Genomic DNA, 13,026 nt, shown 5'->3' on the forward strand with positions numbered 1-13,026 from the left:
AGCGTCATGCTACGTTCTGTGGAGTACCACCTCTTTTTGGGCGATTTCACTCCGGCTGAGAATCGCCCAGAGTGTTCCCATAGACTTACATTCAAAGATGTTTTTTTTCGAACGGTGGGCGCTGCAATGCATTCTCTATGGCTTCCGGGAGGGCTCGCACTAACGTGCTTACGTCATCATACGTAAGCATGTTTCATCAAACAATATTATTTGTCGCCACCTAGTGGAATCTTTAATAAAAGAAACTGAGTGGATTGTAATAATAGTGAGTATAGAAACAAACAAGATGTATTGTAAGAGTCACTTTATTTTGCATTAATATTAAAGAAGTGAAGTTGCCTTTACATGCTTAAGCTGTTAATTTATCCATTGCATGGGTGGACCTTATCCTTATCAATCATCCAGACATTTCCCCCCCCTGAGAGATTTTGCAGGAGCCGCCACTGCTTACACGTACACACCTCACACAATGAAATAAATAGAAACTAGAACGACTGCCGGGGATGGGCAAAGATCGAGGAATCTCTTTCAATGGAGCGAGTTCAGTGAGTTTGATTCGTCTGTCTGTGCGTCTGTGTCTCTGTTCGCCTCTATGTGTCTCTCTCTCTGCCTGTCTCTGTCTATGTCGTCTCTGTCTCTCTCTGTTCCTCTTGTCTGTCCGCCTGTCTTGTCTGTGTGTGTGTCTATCAGCGTCTGTCCCACCACAGTCAACGACTGTCAGTAGCAGCAGGCGCCCGTTCAACTCCCACGACTGCACGCCACTCAAACTTGCTCCCAACACACAAAAACAAAGATCCCCCGTGTAGCCTGCACATGTTGGGGCAAGTGCTGTTAGCAAGCACCTATTAAGGGTGAGACGGCACACGAGGGGGTGGGTGGCCAGCACCACGCCCGGCCGCCTTTGTCTCCCCAGTGGCGATGTTTACACACCGCACCAGGTACTCGTTTGAGGCTGAGTTGACGTAGGGGAGGCTCAGGACCGGTTCAGAAAGTCGTCACTGGCGGTGTTGGCCACGAGCGGGAAAGGAACTCTGCTGGTCGGTGCGGAGCGCAGCGCTCACCACGACACTGCCGCTCCCCTTCTGTCAACAAACTTGAACTCTGACCCCGATCTCTGACGTTTCCGCTCAGCGTGACCTCATCGGCGTCAAACGCCAGGGGGAGGTGTGCCTCGCTAGTGACGTCATGTCACCAAGATATTCACCCGACCACCGCTTTCTTGAGCGTGACGTCACCTCCGCCCGGTGACTGGTGGCTCATTAACATAATACATTCGTGAAGGTGTACGGTGCGGTTTTTCTGGAAGACTGCAGTTTTATCCTGGATTTTTATGTTTGCGCATTGTCACTTCAAAATGTTGCCTTGTGTTTGTTGCGGTTGCACCCGATTCAAGAGCCGAATGGCTCACAGGGCGATACCAAGTAATATAACATAATTTATTCAGGTACGGAGACGCTCATTGTGGGAAAGGAGTGTTATCGTACCCTGCAAGTGACGTCATGTCACCTGCTACCGCGTGACGTCATGACGTAACAGGAATCTGCCGCTCCGCCCGTGCACTGAAATCCGAGGTGAGAAATTCTCATGGTGGTGGTTGTGTTGGTAGTTGTGGTGGTGTTGGTTGTGGTGGTGTTGGTTGTGGTGGTGTTGGTGGTTGTGTTGGTGGTTGTGGTGGTGTTGGTTGTGGTGGTGTTGGTTGTGGTGGTGTTGGTGGTTGTGGTGGTGTTGGTGGTTGTGTTGGTGGTGGTTGTTGTTGTTGTTTACCAAGGTAGAGCCTCGCTCTTTCTCTCTCTCGTAGGAATGTCAATTGAGTAGCAGCGAGCATGGAAGCGGTCTAGAATGCTGTTGCCAATAAATTGCAACTTGAGTCACTACCTATGAGATCTTCACTCAAAACCTGGAAGCGTATTATTAAATAAGATACATTACAATTCCTTAAAGGGGAAACAAACATTAACTGATTGCTAACGTAACATAATTACAATAAAACACATTCCAACTGATTACTAATCTACAACTCGCATCGTAACAACTGCCTGATTACTAATCTAGTATATAATTACAATAACCCCCCCCCCTCAAGTCGTTGCACCTGATGAGTTGATGAGTTGATGATGACGTCACCATGCTGCTGCTCTATATAAGATCGGGTGCCAGAGCAGAGCGTCACCATTCTGACGAATTGTTTGATGATGCTGGATGCAATTACCAGCGAAACGTCGTACTCAGAATTTGCAAATGTTGTGGTTTCACGCTTCAACACACCGGTGGGCTAAAGCTGTTAACTATTTGTCTTTTGTCAACGTGACACTTTTTTACTGATTGGCCGTGTCGGGTGGTGGAGGTTTACGACGCATTTATAAATAACGCGATCTAAACCCAAAAGCGTTGATTATGAATCCCTTTAAGATGTTTTCTTGTTCATGTTTTGGTTTGTTGCGGTTGCACCCGATTCAAGAGCCGAATGGCTCACAGGGCGACACCTAATAAATGAACTTCAACTTGAAATGAACCTGAGCGCGATGACGTCACCACGCAGCGGCGCTCCAACCAAACTGAGCGCGATGACGTCACCACGCAAGGGGCCTCCAATCAACCCGAGCACGACGTCACCACGCAGCGGCGCTCCAACCAACCTGAGCGCGATGACGTCACCACGCAGGGGCCTCTCATCCACCCGAGCGCGTTGACGTCACCACGCAGCATCGTTCCAACCAACCTGAGCGCGATGACGTCACCACGCAGCATCGCTCCAACCAACCTGAGCGCGATGACGTCACCTCGCAGCATCGCTCCAACCAACCTGAGCGCGATGACGTCACCACGCAGCATCGCTCCAACCAACCTGAGCGTGATGACGTCACCACGCAGCATCGCTCCAACCAACCTGAGCGTGATGACGTCACCACGCAGCATCGCTCCAACCAACCTGAGTGTGATGACGTCACCACGCAGCGGCGCTCCAATCAACCTGAGCGTGATGACGTCACCACGCAGCGGCGCTCATCAACCTGAGCGCGATGACGTCACCATTCAACGGAGCTCCAACCAACTTATTTGAAAATCCGTGAAGAAATAAAGAATTGCAGTGCAAATCGGCCGCAGAGTTTAGCTTTTTTTACCGGCGCTTGACGTGTTACGTGTGCCCTCTGGTGGACAAGTGCAGTACCACAAGTATTCAATTCGTGGTTACGTCTGCTATCTGGTTGACATGTTTAGTATAGGCCAACACAGTACAACAGCAGTTGCTGCTGCTGCGGCGTCCTGGCGTTTGTCCCAAGCGGGTTGGCTGCAATGAAGCCGTGAAGACACCGAACAGTTCCACTGCTACAATTAGCGCGCTGAGGCGCTGCAGTTGCACTATGTGGCCACACGGTGGCGCTACAGCAACCATGTTGGTCAAGTTATTTCAGCGAATTTTCATTTTGCTTTTTGGTTCTTTCGGTAAAGTAACGGAGAAAGGAAATAAATTAAATAATAGAATAGGACGTTTCGATTGCAACACAAGCAATCGTCATCAGGTAGAAAACAAACATAGTAAACTTAGAAATACAATGCAATACAACACAGAGAGCCGGGGAACACAACAGTCTAGATCTTAAATTTGGAGCTTGAAGTTTTCGTGACTGCAAGGATCCATACTCTTTGGTTCTTTCGGTAAAGTCACGTAGGTGAAAAAAAAAGTTAATTAAATCACGACGTTTCGATTGCAACACAAGCAATCATCATCAGGTATGACAACCACAGCAAGAAAATGTGTGGTTGTCACACATAATGATGATTGCTTGTGTAGCAATCGAAACGTCGTGATTTAATTTACTTTTTTATTTTTATTAAAGAGTAGTCAACACCCTCCCTGGTTGATTACGTTCTTCCAAAGATTGCTACATTTGAGAGAGAGACAAAACACAAACACCATTTTGGTTTAGCGAGTGTCCATGTTTGTGTGCATGTTGAACTTCTTTCACACTGTACATAGCCAACCATGCTCATCGGAGATGCGGGGGGAAGGACAACAGACTAAGGACAAAAAGCAGTTCGAAAGAAAATGTATTTTCAATCTGGATTTTAAAAATGCATAGCTCCAGTGACTTCGGAAGGAAAAACATTCCAGACGGCTGCAGAAGTGCATCTGAAAGCGTGCAATGAAGCGACCGTCTTTATTCGATGACTAGCCAAAAGCTGTTACGAGGATGACCAGAGTTTGCGTGATGGTTTATGCTCTTTGATGATATCAGCAAGGTATTGTGTTTGAATTGTGGCAAGCGCTTTTTGTATGTAATGAGTGCAACCTTATACTATACTACAACAGGAAGCCAATGCAGTTCGGTGAGCACTGGACAGACATGGTCGGATTTAGCAGTTTGAGTCGGAAAAATCGAGCCCTAACCCGAACCCCTAACCATAACCCCTAACCATAACCCCTAACCATAACGCCTAACCCTAACCACTTACCCTAACCCATAACCCTAACCCCTAACCGTAACCCTAACTAACCCATAACCCCTAACCCTAAGCCCTAACCCATAACCCTAACCCATAACTCTAACCCTAACCCCTCACCCTAATCCCAACCCTAAACCCTAACCGCTAACCTTGAGTGCTTGATAACTATTTGTATATATTTGTAAGTGATTTGTTTACCTTTTTCCTATAATTTACACTCATATTGTGTTTTTGTATTATTTGTTGTAACGTTCTGAGCTGCCCCTACTGAGTGTCTGTGAAAAAGAGCTGTATAGATCATAGAATTCCTCCAATATAAATATTCTGATTAACTGATCCAAGGGGGAGTGCATAGACAATGAAGATCAGGAGACCAAGGATTAAGCTCTGTCTAACTTCATGCTTCACTTGTCTAATATGAATATTGACCCAATGAGACATAGAAACGAACCCATTCCAAAGCAATGTAATGCAAATACATATCCATCTTCTGTACCATATAATCCCGTGGCCCACAGTATGAAAAGCAGCAGAAAGATCAAGCACGAAACATAGACAATAGTGAAAGATCAACACATGGTAGAAGATCATTATAGAGCATCAATAAGGCAATCTTAGTCCTTGGATCTGAGCAAAAGCTAGGTTTAACTTTTCGATGAAAGTAATGATTGCGTTTCTACAATCTTCCCAATGTTATAAGAAACCCCGCATGCCATATAGATCATGGGGCTATGTGAGACCACGTTTGTCTATGTTGGTCAGCTCTGTGTGGTTTGGTGGAAATTATCTTCATGCAGGAACCTTAAAATGCAGATACTTGGTTAAACATTACCAATTAAGCAAAATATCTAGTTTATATTAAATGTGGTGTTCAGTTCGAAGATAACTGAGTTATGGTGCCTTCAAATGTTCATGTCAGATGGCAGTGGATATCCGAAGAGCTTGTAGTCTCCATAATAGAATGTGTAAAGCTGCTGTCTCACTTTCGAGCTCAGCTGTGCCAGGTAGTATCCGGTGAGTGACGCAGAAGAGCGTTTGTCTTTTGGGCTCGAGTAAAACACCGATTCCGGTGCCCTCACGCGCGCCAGCAATTCGGCCGCGTCGCGCCCCAAAGTCTCCACTTTGCCGAGGTAGTCGTAGCGCAGCAGACAGGGCTGGCACAGGTGGTGAGCTGGTAGCCAGTGCACGTCCTGCCCCAGAGGGCGCTCGGGGTCGAGGATGAAGCGCACCATCTCGGGGAAAGTTACGTCGTGACCGCCTGTCAGGGACATGCGACTGGGGTTCTTCCTGTAGTGCGAAATGATAGCTCGTCCATACACTTTCTGCACTCGCCGTCATTGGTTTTGGAGAGAAACGAAAAAAGTTATGCCGGTTTATTTTCAGAGTGGATAGTAGAGTGGGGTAAGAGGCACACGTGGGGTGAAAGTACTTTTTGCCCTGGTGTTCGCACGTGGCTTGCTCAGTTGAGCTGCAGATACGAGCAGCAGCAGCAGCAGCCAGTGCCTCTAGAGGATGGCGTCAATCTGCATCTCCACCTGACTAGAGCTGATGACTTAATTTCCTGCTTGCACCAGGACAGAAAGGCCTTTAATGCCACGTAGGCCTCTTAGCCCACCTGACCCTGCCTTCCATCTTTTATGAAGACATCACTTAAGTCTGCGGCCTACCTACAGCATGTGTGAAAAAGATGGACCCAATTTCAAAGCAATATTTTTTACGATGGCAACATGTTACAATTACACAAAAAGTTACAAACGGTTTAATGAGTTATCAAGTTTAACTAACCATTTTTTAAATGCTCTATGTGCCCTCCACCTGCTGTACGGACAACATCGAGACGATAGTTTAATTCGTCCCAAACGTTTTCCTCTGAGGTGCGTGGTCACCCTGTGCTCTTCCCCTTACATAAACAGCTTGTTTCCTCAAATTGTCGGTACCAACGACGAATTTTCTTTGACATTGGCGGATCAATGCTAAAACGCCGTTGAAACGCACGCTGCACCGCAATTACGGATTCAGTCTTGCTGAACTGCAGAACGCAAAATGCCTTGTATTGCGGGGTCACCATCTTGCGAATAACTGAGGCTAGGGGCTGTTTGTGCGCCGGGAGAGGCATCTAGCGATAATCATGTGAAACTCTATGCCCCGCCCTTTCAAGTGGTACGAGTTTAATTCATGGGCGGTTCGTGGTTGCAGAGATATAGCGATTTCAAATCGGGTCCATCTTTTTTAAACACCCTGTATTATTAATATATCTCTTATAATATATTGTAAATATATCTATATTAATTGCATGACATCACCACATCTATATCTTACATCTTTCTTATCTAACTCATTATTTCTACTCTCTGCATATCTCCTCTGCTTGTCCACCACAAACAAATTCAATTTGTCTTCTTGGTTCTTTCGGTAAAGTCACATAGAAGGGAAGTAATAAAATAATAAAAATAAAACATAATAAAATAATAAAATAATATAATAAAATAATATAATATAATATTTTTATTATTTTATTACTTCCCTTCTACGTGACTTTACCGAAAGAACCAAGAAGATGAATCCCTGCAGTCACGAAAGCTTTAAATCGAAATTCAATTTGTTTGGCTTTGGCAGATAGTGGAGGATTTTAACAATACAGATTTTGCTAGATCACTTTGTGGCCTCACCCACAACGCAATGGTGAATAATTATATTGTCTGCTTATTATTCTATCATGAGTTCAGCAATAAAGTAACATTTTAACTGAGAGCACGGATTTATTTGTAAGTGAAATGGACAATGAACCCAACCAGTTCAGTTACATTCTTGACCACAGCGAACGTCAGTGGTGAGTGATCACAACTGGTTATAGGCCACTCCACTCCTTTACCAACCCAGACTGGCCAACATGGTGAAAAATGGTCAAACAATCCCTATGACATATGTAGTGGCATCGGTGGAGGCCACTGCATGAGACAATACGCCGGCCTGTGTGAGGTACGATGCGCGCCGCTCACACCAGCCACATGCAGTGCCAGCCTCTGGCGGTCAGGGGGCAAGTGCGCCAGGGACGGCGCAAGGGGTTCACAGGGGGCCGTGGCACTCCAGGTGAACCCGGAGGCTTGGTGACCGGAGGCACCGGCCAAGGGGCCCGAAGGAGGGGGCTGGGGGGACCACGGGACCAGGACCAGGTGCCTCTCGAAGGCTCGAGAAGGGAGGCGTGGCCAGGGGCAGAGGAAGCCCCGGGACCGGCAATACAAGCCGGACCCCAGAACGGGTCCGGCAGCTGGTGCAAGACTGAAGACAAAAGCCGTCACCTGGAGAAGACCTGCCCGACTACAGGGCTCGGACCCGAGGCAGGGTCCGGTCCGAGATACCCACCCTGTGTGAGCTCGGGTAAGCCAGGATTAGCTAGGGTGAGCTAGTGTGAGCCAGGGTGAGCCAGGGGGAGCCAGGGTGAGCGAGGGTGAGCGAGGGTGAGCGAGGGTGAGCGAGGGTGAGCCAGGGTGAGCGAGGGTGAGCCAGGGTGAGCTAGAATGAGCCAGGGTGAGCCAGGGTGAGCCAGGGTGAGCTAGAATGAGCCAGGGGGAGCCAGGGGGAGTCAGCGTGAGCCAGGGGGAGCCAGGGTGAGCCAGGGTGAGCTAGAATGAGCCAGGGGGAGCCAGGGGGAGCCAGGGGGAGTCAGCGTGAGCCAGGGGGAGCCAGGGTGAGCCAGGGTGAGCCAAGGGGAGCCAGGGTGAGCCAGGGGGAGCCAGGGGGAGCGAGGGTGAGCTAGAATGAGCCAGGGGGAGCCAGGGGGAGCTAGAATGAGCCAGGGTGAGCCAGGGGGAGCCAGGGTGAGCCAGGGGGAGCGAGGGTGAGCTAGAATGAGCCAGGGCGAGCCAGGGGGAGCCAGGGTGAGCTAGAGTGAGCCAGGGGGAGCCAGGGTGAGCAAGAGTGAGCCAGGGTGAGCCAGCGGGAGCCAGGGGGAGCTAGAATGAGCCAGGGTGAGCCAGGGGGAGCTAGAATGAGCCAGGGTGAGCCAGGGGGAGCCAGGGGGCTAGGATTAGCCAGGGTGAGCCAGGGTGAGCCAGGGTGAACCAGGGGGAGCCAGGGGGAGCCAGGGGGGCCAGGATTAGCCAGGGTGAGTCAGGGCGAGCTAGAATGACCCAGGGCGAGCCAGGGCGAGCCAGCCTGAAGGAGATACCTCGCTAGGGTAGCTGGTGAAGAGGCAGTGATACATCTGCGTGTTTTAGGGCTTATTGTAATAAACGTGTTGCCTCCAAGAAGTATCTGCCTCCCTCGTGTGAACCACTACACATATACTAAGTGGTGGAAGAGGGGGGAGGGGCTACATTCAGTCGTAGCGTGCGCTGCACGTTTACATTCACACACTGGTACGCACCTTGTAGTGCTTGGAGTGCAGAAACTTGTCTCGGTAGGCGGACACGAGGCGCTCCATGGGCTCCCTCACAAACATCACCATCGTGTAGTTATCTAGCCGCGAGCGCTGACCAGAGGTGTCAAACGAGCTCAGCTTTGTATAGTTGAAGTTGTGCACTTGATTCTGCGTCATCACCTTGGACGACTTGATGTTCCCCATCAGCGCCAGGAAGGTCCTCTTCCAGTTGGTGCAGCCGGTCTTGGGCACCTCACAGTACATAAATGCATAGCGGTCGGCCACATAGATGCGGGATGCGAGCCACTCCTGGACGCGTGGCGATGGCGACTGCGGCAAGATGCCCCTCTCCCTGAGCTGCTTGCACTCTGTGGTGAGAGTCGAGAGCCGCTCTTCCTGATTCTCTTCCAGCAATTTACCCATGAGCAGGTTTCCCCAGCTGTCTGCTGCACACACACACACACCACACCCAGGAAGGAACAACAACAATGATGCATTGGCATTCATCACTAAAATCACTGAAGCAGTGTGCGGAGGCTGTGGTCACACAGAAAATATCATGGAACGTACAACTTTACGAAATAATTGCTATTATTAAGTTATTTTATTTTTAATCTGTAATGTTGTCTGCCGACCGAGTCGCCCTTAAAAAATACTTTCTTAGCTCAATGGGCTTTATTCGGGAAATAAACTTCTGATTCTGATAATTCAATGCCCGATTCACAAATGCGAAAGAGGAGGCGTCATGACAGCAATAAACACCACTCCACTACTCCTGATGCACTCACTAGCTGTTGCTCTCTACATCGACTTGAGCCACACAAAGAAGACTCGTCGAAGCATGATGGCTGTATGGCTCACAACGCGAATGCCCACGCAAGAGCACCAAGCCAGTATCGTTGTTTGTATAAAGCCTCCATCCGCGGTCATGGCTAACCGCACCCCCAATTGATCTGACAAAAACTCCTGCTACCCACGGATCGCTTCGCCCCTGTTATCCACATTTGTATACCACCACCAGAGACAGTGCATGCCGTGAGTCTGCGCGTCCTCCACCACGACTTACGACTGGGAGAGGAAGCCACTTTGGAGTGTCGGTCAGCGTCCTGCCCTGTACGAGGAGAAGGACAGCCGGTGCCCCCACGCGAACAATCTCCTGAGGTTTGACCCTGGAGCTGTGCGGAGCTGTTCTGCGCCATATGAGGGAGAACACAAGCTACTGAACACGTGTAATGACAAGCCACGAGAGAGAATATGCAAGCTAATGAACATGTTGCAAATTCACAAGCTATGCGAGAGAGGACACAAGCTAATTAATACGTTGCATGAGAATTGTGGCTGATATCTGTTTTTGATTCTCTCTGCCCGACTAACCCCAAATGTTAAATCAATTTTGCAATTCATGTCATGTGAATTGAAGATATTCCCATCCGGAACGCTCGTGTGGTGTCTAATAACAGTGTTATATTCCCCCAGTGTTAAATAAAGCTCGCGTTAGATGCCGCTCGTGTTCGATGCGGCTCGTGTTAGATGCGGCCTTACTGTCGCTGGGAGAGCTGTGCCGGCCTTCTCACTGCTCTGTGAATCCACACTTTTAAGATGGCTTGGGGTCAATGGACCTGTAGGATCGCAACAAGATGTAAAAAGATATCATTAGAACTCCCGTGTGCCACTCTGAAATTCCCTTTTATATCACACGTAATATCCCAATTGCGATGAATGCATCACGTCATCGCACGTAGACAAGCACGGCCCTTTAATGTTCACTACTGCGTGATGGTCTCCCTTGCGCCATGCAGTCTGACTGTTACGTATTTGACCATACTTCATGCTGGTCAGCGCGGATTGGTGAAGGTGGGGAGCGTAAAAGTGGGTGCTTACAAGTCGACGAGAGGAACACGTTGCTGCACTTCCCTCTGCTCCCCACACCATTGCGGGCGTGTCGTCACGGGATGAACACGTTTCCACGTGGAGGAGCTATTGTCGCTGGTTTTTTAACAGCACAGAGACCTGAGTCACGGGACACTACGATACTACTGCTGGAGTTTTTGTGATCGACTCTTAGTATAGAGCAGCTATTACATTCCCTTCATAGACTATTAGTCACATGCAAATAAAACCACAGTTCTATACTTCTCAGGGATTAAGCAAGCAGAATTAAGTGACAATTTTTTTTTCAATTATATTTTTATCTTTTGGTTTGACCTCCATGGCAAAGTGCGCCATTTTCTTCCACACTCTGGGGGTTGAGGCACTCTCCCATATACCCTGCTGCATGGGGGTGTGGACTCGAGTCATGTGACTTGGACTCGAGTCAGACTCGAGTCATGAATTTGATGACTTCAGACTCGACTTGGACTTGCATAACAATGACTTTGTCCCACCTCTGAGGTGTGGACTCGAGTCATGTGACTTGGACTCGAGTCAGACTCGAGTTATGAATTTGATGACTTCAGACTCGACTTGGACTTGCATAACAATGACTTTGTCCCACCTCTGCTGCTGCATGGGGGTGTTCCTCACGTAGCAGTCAACCTGATATTTTTATTTTCACATTTAGTGATTAAAAATGAGAAAAAAATGCATTCTGATGGTTGTTTTTGCATGGTCATTGGTGGTCAGGCAGAGACAATTTAAACTCACCACACGTGAATTGTCCACTTTATTGGGGACAATTCACAGTGAGATTAGCATGTTTTCAATGCCGATTCGGTCGTGTGGATTGTTGGACCATACTTCACAACACGGGTCAATAACTCACCATTCATGTGAGAAGTGGTTGCGTATCAATGTAGGCAACTAGCTCCATAGCGCAGCAGGCTAACTGCTGTCCAAGCCATTGGACCACATTCTGCTGCGATAACTCATAATTACCTAGGAACCCGCTCACTAAGTCTCAAGTCTCTATTTCAAGAGGGTCCTGCTACTTTTATAGACAGGGCCAAATTATATTGCTATGTGTTATCCCAAGTTAGTAATTTGTGAATTATTATTTTTCAAATGTTACCTATAATGCCACCAAGCATTCATCACCTATTAGTTTTCTATTACATTCAAAGGATCTTTCCAAGCCACTGGTGAAGCAGACAGCATGTACCGTATTTTTTGTTACGAGTTAACACATCCGTTACATTAACCTGGGCGGCCGTGGGTGTCTCACCACGAACCTCTGCAAAAAAGAATGAATTCATATTTAATGTGCAATGTAATCGAGGTACACTTGTTGTCTTGGTGTGTTTGGGAACTGTTTTTGTTGTAGTTTTGCTGCCTTGTCCAAGATTGCATTTTGTGTTGACAAATCGACAGGATCTATTCTCCTTGGATACTTTATCGATTTCTATTTGTAGTGACATGCTTACCTTTTGTCTATCTTGCAACTCACATCGTCATTTGTGTTGCTTACTGATGGTAACTCGCTGGACCACCCTCGCCCCTCCTGGACATCCGTGAGAAAGAGCTTCATAGCTCATCGGATTCCTCCTCGTCCAGTTATAAAGATCCTGATTCTGAAACGCGATACTGCTCAGTTCCGTCACTGCCATAGCGATCGCAAAATCCTCACGTGGTCCACGCAGGAGCCTGAAACCTCTGGCCCTCTACTCCCATCCCGTACTCACTATTAGGAAGCACCTGGATGCTGAGCAAGAATGAATATATTAAGATCCCAGCTCCAACTGCCAGGAGCCACTGGTAAAAGTCGAGTGCTCTCATCATCCCCGGGGCAGTGCTCACGGATCTGGGAGTAGCAGAGGAAGGGACAGAAAGGGGCTCATGTAAATGCAAACCATTATAGGTTGACGTGACATTCGGTTAGGAAAATACTTAAGCAACCGGAGAGTTTGTTTTGGTCAGATTTTAATGACTCGTCGAGTCAATGTTATTTTTTTTACACACACGGCACCTTTCTGGCATAGTTGGCTGTGTACGGTGCGAAAGAAGTTCAACATACATTCATACAAATCTGCCACACGAAGCACCATCATCACATTAATACTCAACATACATGAGAACATTGTAAATAATGGTTCCTTATGTTTCCGTTCTATCTATTGTCACATAAATCAATACGGAAAAAATGGAAGGACGGTGTCCAACACGGATGTAAATGTTCATGGAATAACAAAATGAAAAGTAAAGCAATATATTTGACTATATATTTCCCTGCATACAGGAGTTTTTAAGTAGGGAGGCTGAAGTCTATTTTGTGCCCCCAGAGTTTG

At 47.8% G+C, this 13,026-nt stretch overlaps 1 protein-coding gene and 1 long non-coding RNA gene across 3 annotated transcripts; one reads left to right on the plus strand and one right to left on the minus strand.

Moving 5' to 3' along the window:
• Positions 1 to 1,515: 1,515 nt before the first annotated feature.
• Positions 1,516 to 3,095, plus strand: LOC133358855 (uncharacterized). Its single transcript, XR_009757131.1, has 2 exons — positions 1,516 to 1,571; positions 2,459 to 3,095. It is a non-coding gene; the product is annotated as an uncharacterized LOC133358855 (long non-coding RNA).
• Positions 3,096 to 5,071: 1,976 nt separating this feature from the next.
• LOC133358854 (carbohydrate sulfotransferase 8-like) lies at positions 5,072 to 12,543 on the minus strand. 2 transcript variants are annotated; one of them, XM_061577309.1, is made up of 5 exons: positions 12,424 to 12,543; positions 10,349 to 10,425; positions 9,873 to 9,996; positions 8,813 to 9,249; positions 5,072 to 5,768 (listed from the first exon to the last, which is right to left on the minus strand). In XM_061577309.1, exons 1-5 carry the CDS (start codon positions 12,518 to 12,520, stop codon positions 5,349 to 5,351), a joined length of 1,155 nt encoding a protein of 384 aa, XP_061433293.1. In that variant the 5' UTR covers positions 12,521 to 12,543; the 3' UTR covers positions 5,072 to 5,348. The 2 variants fall into 2 exon arrangements, with proteins under 2 accessions (XP_061433293.1, XP_061433292.1); XM_061577308.1 differs by having other exon boundaries at positions 8,813 to 9,252.
• Positions 12,544 to 13,026: the final 483 nt, after the last annotated feature.

Source organism: Lethenteron reissneri, chromosome 63 (genome assembly GCF_015708825.2).
Source record: "Lethenteron reissneri isolate LAM-NWPU_2019-01 chromosome 63, ASM1570882v1, whole genome shotgun sequence".
Lineage (NCBI taxonomy): Eukaryota > Metazoa > Chordata > Hyperoartia > Petromyzontiformes > Petromyzontidae > Lethenteron > Lethenteron reissneri.